Below are 23511 nucleotides of genomic sequence, written 5' to 3' on the forward strand. Positions count from 1 at the left end.
ATGGACGTAAAAAACTGAAAACGAAAAGTTTGTTTGGTTAGGGGGTGATAGTATTGGAGTGAACAATACTGGCATCTACCGGGCTGATTCATAACTTATGACTTACTTCTCTGATCGGTGCTGCTGTGCGTGCTGAAATTTGGAACTCCATCAATGAGCGACGAAATGCCAGAGCACAACAGAGTCGTGCACTCGTCCAGTGTTAAATGTCCCGTAGGATGTGACGTAACTCCTTCGTGCGCATGCGCAAAAGGACCGAGGCAGGCATGCAGGCAGCGCGTTTTGTGCACAGATCCACTGTGAACACTACAGCGTTGCCGTATCGCCGCAATTGAAAAAATAAAAACAGACGTCCGTGACAGATGCAAACAAAGCGACGAGTGTAACTCTGGTAGCTGCCACTGGTAAAAGTGGATAAAAAGGAACTTTGAACTCTACAAAATAAATAAATGTTCTGTAGAAAACTGGGTGTGCACGTGCACTTGTGCTCTTTAATACCGGCCGCTACTGCTCTACATTAACCAATAATAGTATCAACAATTTAGTTATACAATTTAATTTTTTTATTATATAATGTTGTACTTACATATGCCTTTTTCCATTTTTTTAGAGATTTGTGTTATTGAAGTATGACAATCATCGTCACACTGTTCATCACCTTGAGCAGTGAAATATTTTTCCTCTGATACATTTGTGGATGCATTGCTCCATGTTTCAAGTACACCCAAACTTGTTATAGTTGGCGAGTCTTTCCCAATTATGTCAAGAACAATGTTGTCAATGTCATTATACTTGGCATGTGTTCCACCTGCTGCCCCAGTTTGTTTCGCATTATCTACTTTGTTCTGGAAATAAAATATTTTAAACAAATGATAGTAATTTAAATCTCTTCAGTTTTCAGTTCAATATATAAATATGGCAAGAATTTACTGTAACTCACCATAGTTGCTTGTCTCAAATTTGGCCAAAACGTGTCTCTCAAATATTCCCAACCCTTTTCTTTTTTTACGGCTCCAATACTAACCGCAAAATCAAATATTTGCTTCCACGCATCACTTTTTATCCTTTTTTGTCAAAGTGTCATTAAACTGTCAGTACAAGAAATCCCTGTTCTCTTTAATTTTTTGCAGTACTGCCAATTTCAAATATTTTGCTACTCGTGCACTCCCCATTTTTCATGTAAACAACTTGTGAATAAAACAGGTGACTTGTGAAAATTTGATACAAGCTAACCAACTTCTACAAGTTACAAGACTTTTTTTATGAAACACATTTCCCAGAACTTGTAACTTGTGAACTTGTGACTCGTAGCTTGTAAGTTTGTAACTTGTAATGTTTATGAAATGGGGCCCAGGTAAGAAGTTTGACTTAAATACATGTTTTTACCTTCTCTTGTTATCTGTATACCAAGAAAGTACTGAACATCCTTTAGATCCCTCATCTTAAATTCTAATAAGAACTTTCCCTTCAACTCTTCAAGTTTATGTAATGAATCACACGCAATTAAAAAATCAACAACATATAACATATAAACAGTAAGTACAGTCATCATTTTCATACATGTATATACACATGTATCAGCATGACACTGATTAAAACCAAGTAATTTCACAAATACATCAAATCTCGAATTCCATTCTTTTGAAGCTTGCTTTAAACCATACAATGTTCTCTTTAGCTTGAGAACTCTACCTTTTTGACTTGAACACCTTCAGGAGGTTGCATATACATATCATTCTTCAGTATTCCATGCAAAAAGGCATTCTTTACATCTAAGTGATGTACATGCAATGACTTACTGTTAGCTAAACACAAAAATACCCTCACTGTAGTCAACTTTGCCACAGGGGCATAAGTATCATCATAATCATAACCCTTTGTTTGTCCACAACCCTTTACAACTAATGTAGCCTTATATATCTCCAAATCTCCATTTTTATCTTGTTTCATTGTAAAAACCCACCTACTTTTGAGGAGTTTCTCACCTTTTGGTAATATGACCTCCTCCCATGTCACACATTCTTTGAGAGCTATTATCTCTTCATCAATGGCTTTATACCAATTATTTTTGTCACTCCTATCTTTTTGTTCTTCAAAGGTCATAGGTAGCCCTTCACAATAGCTATTGGCATTCATAGCAAGCTGCACATCATTCACAGAAGACACAGTGACAAAGGCTTCAAAATTCTCAGTTTGCCCTGGACTTAACAAGTCTATACAATCACTCACCCCTTCTGCAGATGTGTCATCCCTCTATTTACTTTCATTCTCTTTAGAACCCTTTTTAAACCAACTTACTACATAATCTTTAAGATATTCTGGGGTCTTTATAACTCTGCATCCCTTGCGTTCATCTACATTTACAGGTATTTTCTCAAAACCCCTGAAATTTTCAAGTTCCCCTCCTGAATCTGGGTCCTCATAAACTTCCTTTGGAATGTTTTCTTCTTCTGTCTCCTACCATTCATAAGTCCCATATTTGTTTTCTTCTTCTGTCACCTGCCACTCATAAGTCCCATGTTTTCCCTCAAAATGAAATTTGGTTTCATCAAATTTAACACTACTAAATGCCACAAATCTATATAAATCCGGACACCACAAACGATACCCATTGTCACAATAACCTAACATAAAACATTTTTGACTATGTAAATCAAGTTTACACTTTCTTTCACACTTAACTTTATGTGCATATTCAATGCATCCAAAAACCCTAATTTTGGTCATATCAGGTTTCATACCATACCATACCTCTGCTGGTAATTTTCCCTCGGGTAATGTAGATGTGGAACTACGATTTATTAAGTAAACAGCTGTAAATGCTGCTTCTAGCCAAAACTAATTTTTTAGATTGGATCTAAGTAACATACACCTGGTTTTATCAAAAATGGTCTGAAGTCATTCTCTTGGCTACCCCATTATTTTCAGGTATACCCTAGGGGTGGTGAAATCATAATGAATACCCTTCTCTGAAAAAAAATCTCTAACACCCTGGTTTACAAATTCCCCACCATTGTCACATCTAAAATTACAAATCTTTTGTGAAAACCTAGTTGAAACCATAGCTTCATACAACTTGATATAATGCAGTAAATATGTGTTACTTGGTTTAAAAAAAAAAACCTTTTTCATCAATATGCCAACCATACATACAGATTTAACGATGGTATGGTGTTTGATTGTCTCAGGTGGTCAAGATGCCAAGAGTCTACAAACCAAATGGCAAAAAGTCTTATAAAAGACATAGTCCAGGAACATTAAAGAGAGCGGTCGCTGATGTTAAAAATGGAATAATTTCATTAAGACAAGCTGCAGCAAAGTACGTCATAAGTTATTCTGTGATATATCGTCACTTGAAGAAAGGAGACAGCTTAAAAACTCAAGGAGGACAGACGTGTTTATCTGCAAGCGAAGAACATGTGATTGTAGACAGACTGATAATATGTGCTGACTGGGGTTATCCTGTCGACATGTTTACTTTAAGAATAATAGTGAAAGAGTTTTTGGACCGAAAGGGGAAACAAGTGGCGAAATTCAAGAACAACCTACCGGGTAAAGAATTTGTTTATTCGTTTTTGAATCGCCACAAACAACATTTATCTAACAGGATGTGCCAAAACATCAAAAGGAATCGAGCTGCTGTCTCTGTGGAAACAATCAATGATTATTTCGACAGATTGGTGGTAGAGCTGCAGGGTGTGCCTCCTGAAAACATTGTCAACTTTGACGAAACTAATTTGTGTGATGACCCTGGCAGGAAGAAGATCATTGCCAGACGGGGCATGAAATATCCTGAGAGACTGATGAACACCACAAAAGCTTCAATATCTGTGATGTTTAGTGCGGCAGCAGATGGCACAATATTGCCTCCTTATGCACTGCACATGTACAACTCATGGACTGAAAATGGGCCTAAGAATACCAGGTATAACCGCACAAAATATGGATGGTTCGACAGTTTCTGTTTTGAGGATTGGGTTGTTACGGTGGCAATCCCTTACTTAAAGAAGCAAACCGGGAAGAGGATTTTGATAGGGGATAATCTAGCCTCACACTTGACAGCAGAGGTTATAAAACTGTGTTCCGAAAATGACATCCATTTGATCTTTCTTCCTGCCAACTCAACCCACCTCACACAGCCACTGGACGTTGATTTTTTTCGCCCGTTGAAGATAAAATGGCGTCAAATCCTCCATCCATGAAAAAGTGGGCCAGGCATAAATGAGACCTCTTTACCAAAAGACAAATTCCCTTTGCTTCTGAAACAAGTGATGGAGAGCATATCTGAAAATGGGGCAATTAATGTCAGAGCAGGCTTCATAAAATGCGGGATTGTGCCTTTGGATAGACATCCAGTGCTAGAGATGCTTCCTGCACCTCTTGATACTCCCAGGGAGCAAAATAATTGTTCAGTGATAGACCAAACTTTTGTTGAACTTCTAAAAAGCATGAGGTATGATGAGGCTAGTGCACCTTCACGGAAAAAAAGAACAAAAGTTCATGACATTCCTGGGAAAAGTGTTCTTGTGCAAGAGTCCAGTTCCTCCAAATCTTCAGATGATGAAAGTCTGGCCAATGCAAGCTCAGCCATCCCGTCTGACGCAGAGTTATCGGGCGACTTAAGCAATGAGGTGACAGTCGGCAGAACCCAGACAAGGCCATTGTCTACCCGTACATCAGATCTATTTGACAGAGAAGTGTCAAAAGTTACTGCATCATCATACACTTTTAAGGTTAAAGAAGAAGACATAAACGACGGGGACTGGCTTATTGTAAATTTTTCTGTGCATACAAGTAAGGCTGGAACATCAACTGGAAATACCAAACCTTTTATAGGAGAAGTAAAAAGAATTAGGCCTTCAAGAAACATGAAATTCGTTGGCGAGTTTTATCGTCACCGAAATTCAAGGGAATTCCAAGGGTTTATTTATGGACAGCCAGATTGTCCTGACATCACAGATTTCGACTACTGTCAAGTGGTTGGAAAACTTAATCCACCTGAAGATTACAGGAGAGGTTTAAAAAAGTTTGACGTTGATGTTTGATTATTAAGCTCAAAATCTTTGATTACTGTAACGAAGTTGGAAATTTTATCCAAAAGAGTAAAGAAGAGCCTTTAAAACTGTTCATATAGCATTTATATGTTGATGTATTGTAACACCTATGTATTATTTTAAAAATAACAATATGTGATTTTATGTATAAGTGTGTTTTAGACTGTTTCCATTCACCTCTTAACAGGAAAACAAGAAAAATCCATTGGTTTCAATAGGTGTTTCTATTCACCCCAATGGCAGGTGAATAGAAAATTTTATATTTTTTGGAAATAAAATCAATAAAAATGTGTTTATATTTACTTAATTTACATAGAAAGTATAGAGTAGACCAAGACCCAGGTTTTAGAGCATTTAAAACATAAGTAACACTGATCCAGTTGTTGGTATGAGTGTTAATGCCTAAAAGTGTTTTGTATTTACCCCATTTTATGGTACTTGATCTTTTTACTTTAAAAAAGGCTACTGTGAAGTGAGTAAAATCATCTATTAAGGTTAACAAAAATTTTTTTTTCCATCAAGCGAGGTAGGATTTATAGGACCACACAAATCACTATGTATTCTTTCTAAAGGTCTTAATGCTGTTACCCTAGTGTGATTATGGGAACTTGCTGTTTGTTTACCTTCCATGCAAATACCACATAAATCAGTTACTTCTCCAACTTTTCCAATATCGGGTACAATCACTGGCAGTTTTTGTAAATTCTGATTACCTATGTGATCCAATCTAGCATACCATAGTTTGGTGTTTCCTACAACTGAACAGGCTTCAATTTTACTATTGACAACATTTGGTACAATGGGTAGTTTGTACAAATTCCCATATCTCTTTCTTATCTCAACAATACAATCACCTTTAGTAATAAAACACTTACCTCTTTCAAAGACAAGTTTAAAACCTTTTATTTCAAGCCTTGGTACTGATATCAAGTTGTACTTCAAATTCTCTACTAGTAATACATTTTTGATAAAAATATTTTTGGTTTCTCCATTGACCTGTGTTTCTACTAGCACCAACATCTTTATCCAATAAAATATTTTAGATTTCACTACACCTATTTGCACTGGGTCATTTAATTTCTTACAGTGATAACATTTTTCCATAGCTGATTTCTTTCCCTTTAAAACCTACTTAATGCACATCTTAATTGCCGTAGTAGATTAATTTAATTTTAATTTTTTAGCTTGATTCATTCGAAAAGTGGAAATCAGAAAAAACTATGCAGTGGCAGTTTGTTCTCATATAAATTTTTATATTTTTCCTCTCTTCTCAAAGTTTTTCCACCAATGTTTTGGGTGATATGAGAATGGCAGATCAGAGTCACAGCAGACAGTGGCAACGTAAATTTTTTTGCTTCTTCAAAAGGAGTAGGTTGTTTTTGGTTTTACTTCAAAATTTTCAGTTTGGAAACAATTAGGTAACTGCTGTTTCCACATTAAATATGTTTTCAGCAAATTAGGTTGCTAAATTGTTTTATCATTATACTTTATACAGTTATTTTCATGGTCTTAAAATAACTTAGTTATTTTTTGAGTGCATCTGCTTCAATTTCTGTGTTTTGAATAAGGTGAATTTAACTATGGGTTAGTTTGTGAGGCAAAGGATAAGAAAGTGTTAAATTATGCATACCTTGGAATTGAGTTATAGATGCTCAGATAATAATATTATAAAACTTAAATATTTTCTTAAATGTGAGCAGTAAAAAATTCCACTGAAAGTCTCTTTATATGTTTTATTTATAATGGCAGCCAACTATTGTTTTTATTGTGCACTGCAAACTTAATAAACAGTATGTAATTTCAAGGAATCTAACGACATCCAGACTTCTCTGCCTTCTTCACTTTTGTTCAGACACACAATTTTATGCTGTCTGCAGCCACAACATTTTTTCTAGACATTTGAGATTTTCATTAAGACATTATGTATTATTTGTGGTGATAAATACACCAAGATAATTTTAAGAGAATTTATGTAGATCATGGACCTGGCCACACACATGTTGTGCAGAGCTTCAGAAAGAACCACGCAATTAAAAACTACTTACGGTACACAGAGTAGTGTCTGTTTACAAAAAGCATTTAGAACAAGCTGAAAGCAGATGAGCAGTTCTATTATTGTATTTAATTTTTAACTGTACTTGTAAGAAATGGCTAAAATGCAGGTTTTCAGATTAATTTTGAGGCATAAAACACCTGGTACAGATTCTTGAAGCAACTTGCATCACATCTGTACCTTAATTTTTCCACCATATAATATGGTTACTAGTCAGATCTCACTGTTGCCCCATCCACAGCGAGAAGTCTGCAAGCCAGTCCAGAGCCTTGCGCTTGGAGGTGATACTGTGCTGGAAGCACCAGCGAGCATCACACTTACCACCCCTGACTAGGAGGGCCCATTAAATTTTCTGTGTTTTGTAAAAAATTTTGCTAAATATAATGGAACCAAAAATGTTTTTAAAATTAAACGTAGCCTACGTCCATCAGGAATAATGTAATTATGTAACAGTGAGAGAAGTTTTGAAATCAGAAGTAGTAATTTTTGAGTTTACAAACAAATTCATGCTTTCTTTGTAATATTAGTTTATATAAACGAAACTGTTAAGTTTAATCTACATACCAGGCCCATGAGCCATCTAAATGGTGTAAACACATTTGCTAGTCATTGGCTTGGCACCATCTTACCAAGGGGCGTAAGTAAATTCACACAAAATTTAGTTTTTCAAAAATATAATTTGATTTGCATATTTTCAAAGACCATGGTAATTTTTCTATTTTGGTTCCAACGATATCCATCTCCTTTATAAAATAAGAGTGGTATAGTAACATTCTGACTTTTAAAATTGTAATGTTATGCCAATAACATTTTCAAACATAGTTTATTACATATTTCAGGTATACAGACATTTTCAATGTAATTACAATTTTTTTTTCATTTGGTATGTTGTACTTTACGTTAAATTTAATTTCAACAGCAAATGCCAGGCATCCTTACATTCATTTATTAAACTTTGAAAGAACTGTGAGGTTAGCATCTCGCTTCTCATCAGAGCTTGGCAACTGCTAATGATGAAACACTTTAAACTTGCAACGATGGTGTGTTAAGCCTCGGCTGAATCATCACTTAATACTTTCATAGCATAGGAAAACACTTTTTCGGCTTCAGAGTCTTCAACTGAAAAAAATACAATACACGTTATTAATTATTTAGAGACATTATTTACAAATTATTATTTAGTAGCTATCACAACATTTAAGAAAAACTTGTTATACTTGGAAAAATGTGGTAAGAGTCCTTGGCACCCAAAGAAAGCAATTATTAGTGTGATATCTTATAACTATTGGCTGATTAGGAAAACCCCTTCATGTGTTAGGTAACACAAACTATGCATAGTACATATATTAAAATGGAGGCCTGTATGGTTAAAGCACCTACCTGCCGGCCCTTATTTACATACGGGCAAACCGGTTTTTTTTTGCCCAGAGTGCCAGTTTTGAGGGGCGGGAGAAATTGAGGTGTGAAAAAAAATAGGACAAAAAAGAGGGACATGAAAAATAATTTTTTTAACATATAGTAATGATTTGATTTAAAAAAGAAAATAGTAAAATACTTCAATTTAACGCACATCTGAAATGCGTGAATATACCCGCACTTGCCATACGAGAACACACAACCTGTTGCAGGTTGATGATCTCACATGTTTGGAGAATGATGGTGGGGGGAGGGATAGGGTGGCCGGGGTAAGCTAACCAGGTGAGCGGGGCATGGAGGGAAATGGCAGGGCGTACAGTGTGGTGAGAATATTGCAGTGCAGGGGGAAATGCAAACATTTTTGTCTCGCTCCCTTTCCATCACATCAATCTATATTCTTAGAATTCTGTTCCTCAGTTCTAGTTGAGACGCGTGTCACTTGTGTGCTTTATTTGTTGTATTTTCGTTACAAATTTTTAGTGATTTTGAGTTTGTTATAATGTTATAATGAGTAAAAAGTTAAGTGGTACTGAATATAAAAAACGCGCTGCTAAAAAGCAATTTGACGAACTTGAACTTTAAGAAAGTGTCAAAAATAGGAACATTATCTACTTTGAGTTTGACTCATTCAACCCCATCCTCTGAGTCTCACGATGACTCACCGAGACCATCGACTTCGAAACCGACCCCATTGAACTCTACACAAGAAGACCTGCTAGAGACACAGACTGACCAATCTTGCGTTAGTGTTAACTTGATAACGTGCCTGAAGTTGTCGGAACAGCAGCAGTACGAAACTAGCTTTCATGCAGAGGCAGAGGTAGGCTTACCCATTTCATTTTCTATACATGATCCTGCTACTTGGAATATCAAGTCAAACTTAGTCTTTAAATATGTTCCTAAAAATTGTCAAAAACAAAACTTTTGGTGGGTTTTTCAAAATCTCAGCAACTTACGACGACACCTAAAGAACTTTTTCTCAGACTATGTTTAAAATCACTGTTTCGAATGGGGACTTAGTTTTAAGAAATTGGTTGTTATATTCACAGACAACTGGTAAATTATTCTGTAGTCCATGCTGTTTATTTCAACCAGTCAATGCGAAAACACATTTTTCCACCGGTTTTAATGACTGGAAGCACAGATACAACTACTTAAACACCATGAACAGTCGCATGACCATAGGCGTAATCTTCTTACGTATATCACGAGACAAAAAGAATTAATGCAAGTTGATAAAATTCTGTTTGCACAGTACAAAGAAGTTAACTACTGGCGAAGTGTACTATCAAGAATAGTTTCTGTTGTCAGATTTTTGGCATTTAGGGGTTTACCATGCCAAGGAGATAATTAAAATTTTGGATCAACTTCAAATGGTTTATTTCTGGATGCCCTGAGTTAATTAGTGAATGTGATCCATTCCTTGCCCAGCACACTGGTAAGTGTGGTTATAAGGGTCAAGGGCACACCTCATACCTGTCTTCTCAAACATTTAGTGAATTTATTGAAATTATGGGTAACTGTGTGCTTAAACCATATTTGCAGAAGTGAAAGAAAGTAGATACTACTCTCTCATAGTAGATTCGACACCTGATTGTTCTCACATTGACCAGTTGGCTATTAACTTATGCTATATACATCAAATGGCTCAAACAGAACCTAAACCTGTAGAACAATATATTAAGCTTCTGCCTGCAATATCACATACATCTTCTAGCATAGAAGAAGCTGTATTTGGCTGTCTTGAAAGTTTTGATAGTATCAAGAATTGTAGGGGCCAAAGTTATGACAATGCCTCTCCAACATGTCAGGACCCTACTCAGGTCTTCAGGCCCGAATAAGGCACCATTGTTCCTTTGCTGAATACATACTGTGTGCTGCACGATCATTAAATCTTGTTGGCTCTGCTGCCGCAGAATGCTGCACTGTTACAGTAGTATTATTCTTTTCTTTGGTCCAGGAATTGTATAACTACATTTCCATATCAACATACAGGTGGAATATTTTGAGACAATAATTGGCAAAAACCACATCCATGGTAAAATCCTTGTCAAAAACAAGATGGTCTGCAAAAGCAGATGCTGTCCCAGCTTTAGTAAAAGGTTAAAAGTAAATAAGAGAATCATTGAGGCAGCTATCTGAAGATCCCAGTGTGAAACCTGCTTGTAGACTTAAGAGGATTCATCACAGCTGCTAAAATTGTGTACTGCAGGGTCTCGCGGTTCCTAGTCTCAATGGCGTAATTTTAATACTGAAAAGAAATAAAAAATATTGAAAAATATAAAAAGGTATAAGGAACGTTTCTAGTGAATAATTTTTTTTTAATTTTTGTGATTAAAGAAGTTTTATCACGCATTGAAAGTACTGTTTCTAAGCTGTTTTCAGCGTGATTTTCAGAAGTTCTAATTGAATATTTCATAAATATTTTTCATTGGAAACATAGTTTTAACCTTATAAAATAAATTTCTTTATGTGTCTTCACTGTCGTAATTGAGATATTTGATGAAAATTATGTATTTCTAAAGTAATGCACACATTGCTGGGCGGAAAAGATGATTGTCGCGCGGGAAACATGGTGGGAGGCAGAGAAGAGAAGAAGAGGTGTAGACAGCGAGAGCCCTCCCCCCTGTGGAGCTGCTAAGCTGACCCCTGCTGGGCGCAGGACTCTGCCCGAGCCTGCCAACAACAATAGGGAAGAGTGCAGGGGGTGGGGGTTACCACTTCCTGTGGGGCTGTCCCAAAACTGAGGTTCGCAACTCGCCAGAAGAAGGAAGTGTAGCTATCAATGGCTCGGAAGTCTAGCAAAGCCAGATTGTTTTTATCAGCATACAGGAAAAAGAGGTGCAGGCCAGAGGTACTAATAAGTCTGTATTTGTGTCTGTATTTGATAAACTATGTATGGTAAGTTTGAAATTGGCTGGCACATTTTGTGAGGTAATTCCTCTTGCAAATTTAATAATGTTTGGCCAATGATAAACATGATAAGATGTCAGAGTCATTGATAATCGAGATTTCAAGCGACTTCATAACAAATCAGGAACATTATGGTAATAAGCAAGAATTTACTAAAATACTTTAAGTAATCAAATCAACTAGAAATATTTTAATAAATGTTCTTGTCTTCTGGGTCCTAGCCGCGTCACAATGTAAGTTCTTTCCGACGTTTCGGAGTGCGTTGCAGCCTCCATCTTCAGGGCAGCAGCAGAAGTCGCTTCTTACCTACTGTTACTCTCAGTAACCTACTACCTACTGTTCTTCAGTAACCTACTACTTACTGTTACTGACAGTAGGTAAGAAACGACTGCTGCTGCTTCCCTAAGGATAGAGGCTGCAATGCACTCCGCAACGTCGAAATAACTTCCAATGTGACGCGGCTAGAACCCAAAGGCAAAGCAAAAACCGTGAAAGCGCGCGATATTTATTTTAAAGTGTTGTTTGATAATGTTAATATCTTTAACAGTTAAAATTGTCATTCTGTAATGGTTTTATAATTTACTGTTTCATGTTTTCCTCTCAACAAATAAAATAAATGGTAATAATATAAGTTTACAAAATAAGTATAATTGATTTATTTTTACACGATTTATATTAGCTTCACCTGTATGTTTGTATGTTTGTAACCGACTCCTTTGGGTGCGATTTTAACCCACTTTAAACGGCCATATTTCATTCAAACTTTGTAGATTTATCGAAGACCGATGACAATACACTAATTTGATAAGATTATTCCATTTATCATTTTGCAAAATAAGATTTTTGTCAATTTATAAAATTTCATAATATTTAGTAGGCTTTGTTTATATCGCGCCAAAGACAAACTGAAAGAAAAGAGTTCGCATTTTGCTCATGTGCGAACTATTTTCTTTCAGTTTGTCTTTGGTGCGATATAAACAAAGCCTACTAAATATTGTGACATTAATTAAATGAAAAGTGAGAGTGGGTTATGATTATTGTGAACAATATACTTTCTTGAAGAGAATATTATCTATATTTGTAAAAATATGAAGACAAAAAAATCCCTGAAATAAGGGCTTTTAATGTTGTTTCTTTCGTAAAATAGAGAAACACAATAACGTCTTTCTTTCTTTTTTTCATTTTACCAATTAACCAAGAGTGAAACATCATTATAAAACAAAATTTTCTGCAAATATTTCACGAAACATGGCAAAATTGGTGTTTGATTTTGCTGTGAAACCAACAGCAGATGGGAAATCAAACACCATATGCATAACCTCAATAGCTACACCTGATGGCAGATTTTTGAAATTTCACTCGAACACCAACCTGCAAATCTACACCAAGAAGTTAAAAATATTCCAAACTATGCCAAGGTCAGTAAATAATTAAATAAAAGACATCAAACACAGAATATATGGATAAGTTTGACAGATGATATATCAAAAATATATTTGGATAAAGAGCAAAACATACAGTTTAAGGATTTTTACCTCGACGAAATTGAGGAAAAAACAAAAAGTGCTGAATCTATACCTAGTGGATCAAATAAAAAATTAGAAAAACTGTTGAAAATTTCTTGAAGAAAAAAAACTATATCTGAAACTCAAAATTTACGGAAAATTTGCATACGATTTCATGATTGAGAAATTCACGGGCAGAAACTCAAATGCTTACCAGTGGATTAAAGATTTCAACAAAGAATGTAAATGTTTGCTAATCAAAGAAGACAAAAAGAAAATAGAAAATTTAAAATATTTCTTAGAATACTCCAGTGTAGTTTGGTACAACTGCATGCAAATGAAACTTACAGTGGAATCGGACTGGAACAAATGGGAGAAAATGTTTTGTGACACATTTGAAAACAAAGGATGTCACCCATCAGATATGCTGACTTAGAATAAACATCAATGACTTCCCGAATATATTGATTTTCATAGCAGTATATTGAAATTATTGAGTACTGGAGTTCTTCAACACGCTATATTGGATATATATTTTAGAAGCAGCCAATATCTACTCAAATTAACTTTAATAGCAAAGTCATGTAATAAATAAAAAATTGAGCCACATCAGACACTTCTGAGATAAAACAATATTTATCGATTTTATTTTAACTGCAGCCAATATCTATTCACAACCTACTTTAGTAGTAAATTGATGTATCTATCAAGTTTTTTGACATTGTTATAAAATTTCTTGCATACGTCGATAAAGAAGTATCACTTTAAATTATAAATAAACCAAACTAAGAAGTAGAAAATAAATAATAGTTTAAAAATACTAAAAAACACGCTTTTATAGAAAATTGAACTAAAAAATAGAAAAGAAATTTTAATAAAATTGAATTAAAAATAGTGTAAAAGAATGTATTTTATTTAAAAAAAAGTGTGGGGTGCTTTTTAAGATATTATCAAAATGATAATCCTTCTACTCTCATCTGTCAATAAAATAATTATTATTGACACCATGCACCCCACGCTTTTTTTTTAAAATAAAATACATTTTTTACACTATTTTTAATTCAATTTTATTAAAATTTATTTTCTATTTTTTAGTTCAATTTTCTATAAAAGCGTGTTTTCTAGTTTTTTTAAACTATTATTTATTATTTGGTTTAATGCAAAAGTGTCTGGTACTTTAATAAACGTTAGTGATATACTAGCTGCAATACCCGGCCTTGCCCGGGCTGAACACAGGGCGTAGAATGTCAAATGTGAAAATTAATTTAAATCACTTTCAGATCCCGATAGACGTTCTGCCAGTTTATAGTTATTTACCTGGTCTGTATGTAATTTAGACTTTATAAAGAAATATATAAAAATGCTAAAAATAAGAGATTACTAATATTGAAATGATTCCATTATCTAGCTAATACTTGGCCTGCATTGCAATGCCTCATTCAGTTTTGTTTTGTCATATGTTTGAAGTAGTTCCACATATACAAATCATCTATCCATCTCTCTCTCTCTCTCTCTCTATATATATATATATATATATATATATATATATATATTTATCTCTATCTACATCTATATACATCTATGTATCTCTCTATCTCTATTTATCTCTTTATAGCTACATATATACTTTCCACTATCTCTATATCTTCTAAATATAAGTCTCTATATAGCTCTATACATCTTTAGGTATATCTCTTTATCTAACCCATTTCATTCTCTATACCTCGCTCTATCTCAACTTATCTCTCCGTCTCTATCTCCCTATATATATATATATATATATATATATATATATATATATATATATATATCACACTATCTCTGTCTCTCTTTTATATTTAAATAAATTGTGTCATGCATGCGCACTTATACCACAAAAACAGACGAAGTGCCGCTATATAAAATGAAATAAACACATTTTTTGACACGATTCGTGCTCCAACTATTGAGAAATAGTTATACCGTCTCAATAACCTTCATGGGCATGCGCGTAACTAATCACCAAAATTTCATCGCAATCGGATGAATGGCATAGGAACGCATACGGCACAAACAAACGATAATTAAAGACATGACAAATGCATCAAACGATGGTGCGTTTAAAATTCAAGGCAACTCTATGTATTGACGAAGTTAAGAACAAAACTGTTATTAGCGCCTTTATTTTGCTAGCCGCTGCGAGCTCCACTAAGCGGACTGGTCTCACCAAGGAGAAATATATTAATTTGCCAGACCTTACTATGTGTATGATCGTGTGTCAGACATAGAGAAATGACAATCACTCACTATTTGTATGTCTATGACCTATGATTTTTTCTGTTATAAAATGAAATTATCACTTTTTCACTCCCTTAGGAATGGAATTTCATATTAATATGGGGTCTACGTGTTAATCCAGGTTATAAGCTATCTGTAGGCCAAATTTAATTCAAATCCATTCAGTAGTTTTTACGTGAAAGAGTAACAAACATCCATCCATACTTACAAACTTTTTCGTTTATAATATTAGTAGGATTCTTTTACAAACATTCTTTAACACAGATAATTTGCACAGCTATAGATTGTGTTATTGTTATGTAAAGTGTATGGTTTGAATATTGTATACAAAGTTTTTTTCACTAGTTATGGAATTTATTAAAAACGTATATTAAACAAAATTGTATATCTATTTATATGCATTTTTTACTTTCACAACTGCGTAGGCGATTTTTAAGTATATCTGTAAGATAAGTGTTGTACCCGTTTCTATTATAAAAGGTCTGCAAATGTATTAAATCTAAATAATATGTCATGAAACAATGTTTTGACTTTTTTTATTTTGAATATAATTTTTAAATTTTATGTGATTATTTTTTATTTATCACTTCATCATGCATTACAGATACCTTATGGAAAGCTTTGAATGATTCACAGATTTATTTTTTGTGCGGCGGTAACTAAAGATGATACAGAAAACTACAATCTGGTGCAGGGAATAGAAACATTGGGACCTTCCCCCCTCCCTCCTTTTTTCTTCTTCACGGTCATCCTCAACCACTTTACCCAAGCCATTGTAAGACCTTTTCAAACACCCCTGCATCCCAGACCACCCGCTGATTTTACAGCTAATCCTCGCTTGCCTTGCTCCCCACTCACTTTCTCAACCTTCCGCCCACCACGTCACGTACGAAGACTACCGAAAAGGCAGAGCTGAATTATTTTCCCTATGATGAATCCTCTTAAGAGAAAGTTTCAGAATTTTGAGAACACGTTTCTGTTATTTATGTGGAATGACATTTTGGAAAGAGTAGACAAATGTTCTAACAACTTGAAGTGTGAAAGTCTTAATCTTGAAGCGGTAATCAACCAACTGAAAACTTTGGAAGGATTTTTCAAAGAAAAAGGGAGACTTTGGTGTCTATGAACAATTTGCAATGAAATTGGCTGGATGTGATGTTCCTAGCTACTCGAGAGTAAGGAAGCAAAAAATGTTTGTAGGTGAAGGTGAAACATGAAGGATTGAAGGAGGTGAAAGAACAAATTTCAAAAATAATGTGTTCCTTAAAATAATGGACTCACTTTTAGCAAACTTGGCACGAAGGAAAGGAGCATATGAAGTCGTAGCTTTAAGAAAGTGTTACCTCTCTTGTTGACTTGCTCATCTGAACTATCTGAAGTCAAGAATGCTGCTTTGAAACTTTGCTCACTGTACTCTGACGATATTAGTTCTGACTTTGTAAACGAGTCTGTACATTTTCAAATGTACCTATATTGAACTTGAAAGATTTAAATACTTATTTAAAGTGTATTCTTATATCAAAGAAAATATTTTATCACACACTTTTCCCAATCTTGAAATTACAATTAGAATGTTTTTGACCTTACCAATAACAAACTGTACTGAAGATTTTTTCAGTTTTAAGCAGAGTCCAAAATGCTAAGAGGGCAACCCTTCTAAATGATATGTTAAGTTCTTTAGTTGAAATGTGCGCTGAAATGAAATTGCTAAGAAAAAAATTAAGGAAAAATCTTTTTTAAAACGTAAAGAATTTATTGCTGCCACATGTACAGATTTACAAATTATGTTTTAAGCATTGAACTGGTCCTAAAATATTTTCAATGATAACTTAGAGATTTTTTAAATAACTTTTTATAACTCATTACACCCGAAGTTTAATTCAAATCAACATTCCTATGTTATTTACAGTATTGCGCTGTGAAAAGATGTTTCCTTTTTCTCCACATATTTAAAAAAAAAACAATTAAAATACTTTATTATATATTTTAGTATTATACTATATATTACCTATTACATCGTTCTATATTTAGTTTTTTGCCTATAAAACATGTTCTATTTTCAATGGTATTTAAAATAAATAAAATCAAATACTCAATTTTTTTGAAAACCTCTGCATGAAAAAAAAAATTATTTTGGCAATATTATAATATTGTAGTTTATATTAAAAAAAAAATTTTTTTTACCCTAGAACAACCTATGTTTTTGAAAAACCTCAGTATTTAGTTGAATAATGTTTTGTTTTAAGACTTATAAGTAGTGTGTAATAGCCGGTCCTGAAACTGGCGCTGGCGCGTAGTTTCGGTATCGGTGTCCGCCATCTTGGATTGTGATGTCACGGCGGCCATTTTTGACTCAAAATTCCTCAAAATTCCTCAAAATTCCTCAAAAATGACTCAAAATGACTCAAAATTTCCCGTTTTCGAGGGAAAAATTCCCGTTTGGAGGAAAAATTAGGATTTCAAAAAAACACAAAAGTCGTTTTGCCTTAAAAACCACGAAACTCCTGATATAGGCTTAAACATCCATGTCAACAGCCTCCGATAAGCCTCTTTTAGGATTATGACGTCACCGTTGCAATTTTCGTTACGTCCGCCATCTTGACAAACCGCAATTTTTATGTTAGAAAATCGGGAAAAATTTTAAAAATCATAAAAAAATTTAAATAATAGAATTAAACAAAAATCTTAAAAACCACTGTTGCAGTTATCGTTACGGTTGCCATCTTGGATTATATAAATGTTGCATATTTCGTTACACACGCCATCTTGGTTGAGTACCATGTCATTCTTACACTTCATGTTACGACCACATTATTGGATCCTATTAATGTTGCAATTATCTTTATGGTCGCCATCTTGAAATTTAGATGCCATCTTGGAAATCTGTAATTTTTATGTTAGAAAATCGGCAAAAACTCCAAAATTCATCAAAAAATTAACTTAATAGAATTATGATTGATTATATCGATTCATGTCCTTGGTTCGAAACCGGTGAGAGCAAAAAATAAAAAAAAACGATCAGATCCTTCCTCCACAGAAGCTACCTACAGACTGACCTACCACCAATATCAAGGTATATATCCTCAGATAGTATGACATCATGTCCGCCATCTTGTCATCGTCCGCTGGAGACCGTCATATTAATTTCGTCTGCTAGAGTGTGCTGGCGTCATGTTAATATAATTATCTGTTCACCATATCTTTTACCTCGTCTATTGGCATTGAACTTTGTCATTGACCTTTACCTTTGACCTTGGCCTTGAACTTTGTCCTTGACCTTGAAAATTGACCTTGACCTTGAAATTTGACCTTGACCTTGATATTTGATTTTGACCTTGTCGACCATCATGGATCCTTCATTTTATGTTCAGTACATGCTACCAGGAGCTACCACATGCTAGTGGTCATTGCCACCATCATGTTTTCGTCAGCTGGAGGACACCATCATGTGTGTTCTCGTCTTACCATCATGATAGTTTTATTCTAACCTGCTACAGTGCAGTAATCATTTATTATTATTGAGGTTCCCACCATCTTGAAATTTGGGAGCCATCTTGAAATCATGTAATTATTTAGCTAGAAATGCGGGAAAAATTCCAATAGTCTCCGATGAAATCAATTATTAATTTACAAATTAAATCGATGGATTCCTGTCCACGGTTCGATTCTTGACCAGTGACAGTTGTAACAAATTATTAAATAAATTTTAGATTCTGTTTTCCATTACCTTTCGCGGAGTTTATTAATCATTCACTCTACGAAAAACAACTCAAGACAATATACCTGGCCATCGAATTAAATACAGTGGCGATTAGCCTAACATGAAAGTCTAATTTTTCATTAATCTGAATAACCTATAAGCCGTTCATGTACAAAGCCACACATATAGATCAATTGTCTTCAGTCCATGAGACCAAGTCATGTCATTATCAGACGTATAGGCTAGACATTTCAGGTACGCATGACCTTCGTCGTTAGCTAATTATATTCAATCAATCCATCGTGACATTTTTTATACATACTAAAGGACCAAGTGACCTTGAAAAATACTTTAGTAACCCCAAGATGTTTAAACTAGTAAATATTCAGTCACTACATTTTGTACTACGCGCAATCAACGAAAAGGCAGCACCGCCAACGAACAGGCACCACATTTGGAAGCAAGGACAACTAAAAGACAGCACCGCCAACGAAAAGGCAGCACATTTGGAAGCACCGTCAACAAAAATTCAGCACCGCCAACGAAAAGGCAGCTCATTTGGAAGCACCGACAACGTAAAGGCAGCACCGACAACGAAAAGGAAGCACCGCCAACAAAAAGGCAGCTCATTTCGAAGCACCGACAACTAAAAGGCAGCACCGACAACGAAAAGGCAGCACCGCCAACAAAAAGGCAGCTCATTTGGAAGCACCGACAACTAAAAGGCAGCACCGCCATCGAAAAGGCAACTCAATTGGAAGCACCCAACACGAAAAGGTAGCTCATTTATCATTGGCTCCAATAGTCATTGGCTACAATATTCATTGTCTACAAATTTCATTGGCTCCAATATTCATTGGCTCCAATATTCATTAAATCCAATATTCATGGGCTCCAATTGCTTAAATGCTCCAACAGGCTCCAAAAGGCTCCAACAGTCTTTTGGTTCCTATAGCCAATGGCTCCTATATTCATTGGCTCCAATATTTATTGGCTCCAAAATACATTGGCTCCAAAATTCATTGATTCAATATTCATTGGCTCCAATATTCATTGACACCAATTTTCATTGGCTCCAATATTCATTGACTCCAATATTCATTGGCTCCAATATTCATTGTTCCAATATTCATTGGCTCCAATATTCATTGGCTCAAATTGCTCCAAATGCTCCAATAGGCTCCAAAAGGCTCCAACAGTATTTTGGTTCCTATAGCCATTGGCTCCAATATTCATTGTCTCCAATATTTATTGGCTCCAAAATTCATTGGCTCCAAAATTCATTGGCTCCAATATTCATTGGCTCAAATATTCATTGACACCAATATTCATTGGCTCCAATATTCATTGACTCCAATATTCATTGGCTCCAATATTCATTCGCTCCAATATTCATTGTTCCAATATTCATTGGCTCCAATATTCATTGGCTCCAATTTTTCATTGGCTCCAATAGTAATTGGCTTCAATATTCATTGACTCCAATATTCATTGGCTCAAAAATTCATTGGCTCCAATATTCATTGGCTACAATATTCATGGGCTCCAATTGCTCCAAATGCTCCAACAGGCTCCAAAAGGCTCCATCAGTCTTTTGGCTCTATCAGTCTTTTGGCTCCTATAGTCATTGGCTCCAATATTCATTGACCCCAATGCTCATTGGCTACAATCTTCATTGGCTACAATATTCATTGGCTGCGATATTCATAGGCTCCAATATTCATTGCCTCCAATAGTCATCGACTCCAATATTCATTGGCTCCAATATTCATTGGCTCCATCAGTTATTGACAACATCAGTCTTTTGGTTCCAAAAGTCTTTTCAAAAGGCTCCATCAGTCTTTTGGCTTCAACAGTCTGTTGGTTCTTATAGTCATTGGCTCCAATAGTCATTGGCTCCAATAGTCTTGGCTCCAATAGTCATAGGCTCCAATATTCATTGGCTCCAATATTCATTGACTCCAATGTTCATTGGCTCCAATATTCATTGGCTACAATATTAATTTGCTTCATTATTAATGGGCTCCAATTGCTCCAAATGCTCCAACAGACTCCAAAAAGCGTCAGTCTTTTGGCTCCAACAATCTTTTGGCTCCTATAGTCATTGGCTCCAATAGTCATTGGCTACAATATTCGCTGGCTCCAATATTCATTGCCTCCAATATTCATTGGCTCCAATATTCATTGGCTCCAATATAAATTGGCTCCATCAGTCATTGACACCAACAGTCATTGACACCAACAGTCTTTTGGTTCCAAAAGTCTTTTGGCTCCAAATATATTTGCCTAGAATTCTTTGAGTCTAGGAGACCATGAGGCCACATGGCTACGAGTCTAAAATGATTTAGCTGGTTACGAGTTATACATGGCTTGCGAGGCTACAGAGCTACGAAGCTTCTAGTACACAAGTTTACGTGACTGCGAGGATACAGGACTACAAGTCTGCATGAGTACTTGACTTCGAAGCTACTCGTCTACAAGGCTCCAGTTGCCGCATCTGTCTTCGAAGGAATTTTCACTTTTGCTCCAACTGCTCCATCAGCATTATGTTATAAGATTACAAGGCTGCTTGCTTACGTAGCTTCAAGTATACGAGACTACGACCCATGAGGTTATGAGTCTATACGATTGCGAGTCTTCAAGGTTACGTGATCGCGAAACTATAGGACTACGAAGCTTCAAGTTTACGAGGCTACTTGGATACGTAGCTACAATTCTACGAGGTCCCAAGACATCTTGTCTACGCGACTACGAGCCATGTGGTTATGAGACTACGTGACTACGATTCTTCAAGTTTACGAGACTGCGAGGCTACAGAGCTACGAATCCTCTAGAAAACGAGTTTACGTGACTGCGAGGATAGAGGTCTACAAGTCTGCATGAGTACTTGTCTACGAAGCTACTCGTCTAAAAGGCTCCAATTGGCGCATCTGTCTTCGTCGGAATTTTCTCTTTTGCTCCAACTGCACCATCAGCATTATGTTAGAAGATTACAAGGCTACTTGCTTAGGTAGCTTCAAGTCTGCGAGACTCCAATGCATCATGACTACGAGACTACGAGCCATGAGGTTACGAGACTATGCGATATCAAGTCTTCGAGGTTACGTGATCGCGAGGCTATAGGACTACGAAGCTTCCAGAACGCATGGTTACGAGACTGCATGACTAATTGGCCGCGTGGCTTCGAATCTTCATGTCTCTAACTGACTACAATAGCACTATTCAGTGGTGAGAGTTAATTTATCATATGCAAAGGTACTTGCTGCAAGTAGTTCCACTTTTCAACATCAGATTACGTCACGTGTTGCTTGCAGGTAAATAATATTTATTTATTTTATGCAGGATGCGGGATGCTCACTATCGATCGCATAAGAAGGATAGCTACAATAGTCTCCAAGGAGAAGGAAGTCCGTCCTTTCTGCTAGTGCTTCTCAGATTTCTAACGGTCCGCCATCTTGGATTGCGACGTCACGGCGGTCATCTTGGATGAGTGTGTCCTTGAACTTTGACCGAAACCGCAGGAATAATCGGGAGCACACGGAGAAAACCACCATAATATTGACAAAAATAATCAGAAGCACACGGAGAAAAACGACACAAGTTTTCTTTGATATCAACAAATTTCAGGGAAAACAATATTTAAAAATAAAAATAAAATAATAAAAAATTGAAAATAAAAAAATACATAAAATTCTGGCTTGTACTAGAACTATATCTTTGTTCAACAATGAGAAGTTCACAAGCTAGCAGAATATATATTTTTTATTTTTTATTTTTTATTTTTTATTAATTTATTTTTATTTTTAAATATTGTTTTCCCTGAAATTTGTTGATATCAAAGAAAACTTGTGTCGTTTTTCTCCGTTTGCTCCCGATTATTCCTGCGGTTTCGGTCAAAGTTCAAGGACACTCTCATCTAAGATGGCCGCCGTGACGTCGCAATCCAAGATGGCGGACCGTGAGAAATCTGAGAAGCACTAGCAGGAAGGACGAACTTCCTTCTCCTTGGAGACTATCGTAGCTATCCTTCTTATGCGATCGATAGTGAGCATCCCGCATCCTGTATAAAATAAATAAATATTATTTACCTGCAAGCAACACGTGACGTAATCTGATGTTGAAAAGCGGAACTACTTGCAGCAAGTACCTTTGCATATGATAAATTAACTCTCACCACTGAATAGTGCTATTGTAGTCAGTTAGAGACATGAAGATTCGAAGCCACGCGGCCAATTAGTCATGCAGTCTCGTAACCATGCGTTCTGGAAGCTTCGTAGTCCTATAGCCTCGCGATCACGTAACCTTGAAGACTTGATATCGCATAGTCTCGTAACCTCATGGGTCGTAGTCTCGTAGTCATGATGCATTGGAGTCTCGCAGACTTGAAGCTACCTAAGCAAGTAGCCTTGTAATTTTCTAACATAATGCTGATGGTGCAGTTGGAGCAAAAGAGAAAATTCCGACGAAGACAGATGCGCCAATTGGAGCCTTGTAGACGAGTAGCTTCGTAGACAAGTACTCATGCAGACTTGTAGACCTCTTTCCTCGCAGTCACGTAAACTCGTTTTCTAGAGGATTCGTAGCTGTGTAGCC

The 23511-nt window shown here is 35.7% G+C and overlaps 1 protein-coding gene across 1 annotated transcript in view; it reads right to left on the minus strand.

Moving 5' to 3' along the window:
• Window positions 1-7879: 7879 nt before the first annotated feature.
• The window catches only part of LOC134531092 (pancreatic lipase-related protein 2-like), a 163283-nt gene continuing 147651 nt past the window's right edge, over window positions 7880-23511 (minus strand). The window contains exon 12 of the mRNA XM_063366628.1: window positions 7880-8226. Coding sequence (XP_063222698.1) covers window positions 8153-8226 — 74 coding nt within the window. The 3' untranslated portion in view covers window positions 7880-8152. The remainder of the gene's footprint in view (window positions 8227-23511) is intronic.

The sequence above is a fragment of the Bacillus rossius genome, chromosome 3, assembly GCF_032445375.1.
Source record: "Bacillus rossius redtenbacheri isolate Brsri chromosome 3, Brsri_v3, whole genome shotgun sequence".
Lineage (NCBI taxonomy): Eukaryota > Metazoa > Arthropoda > Insecta > Phasmatodea > Bacillidae > Bacillus > Bacillus rossius.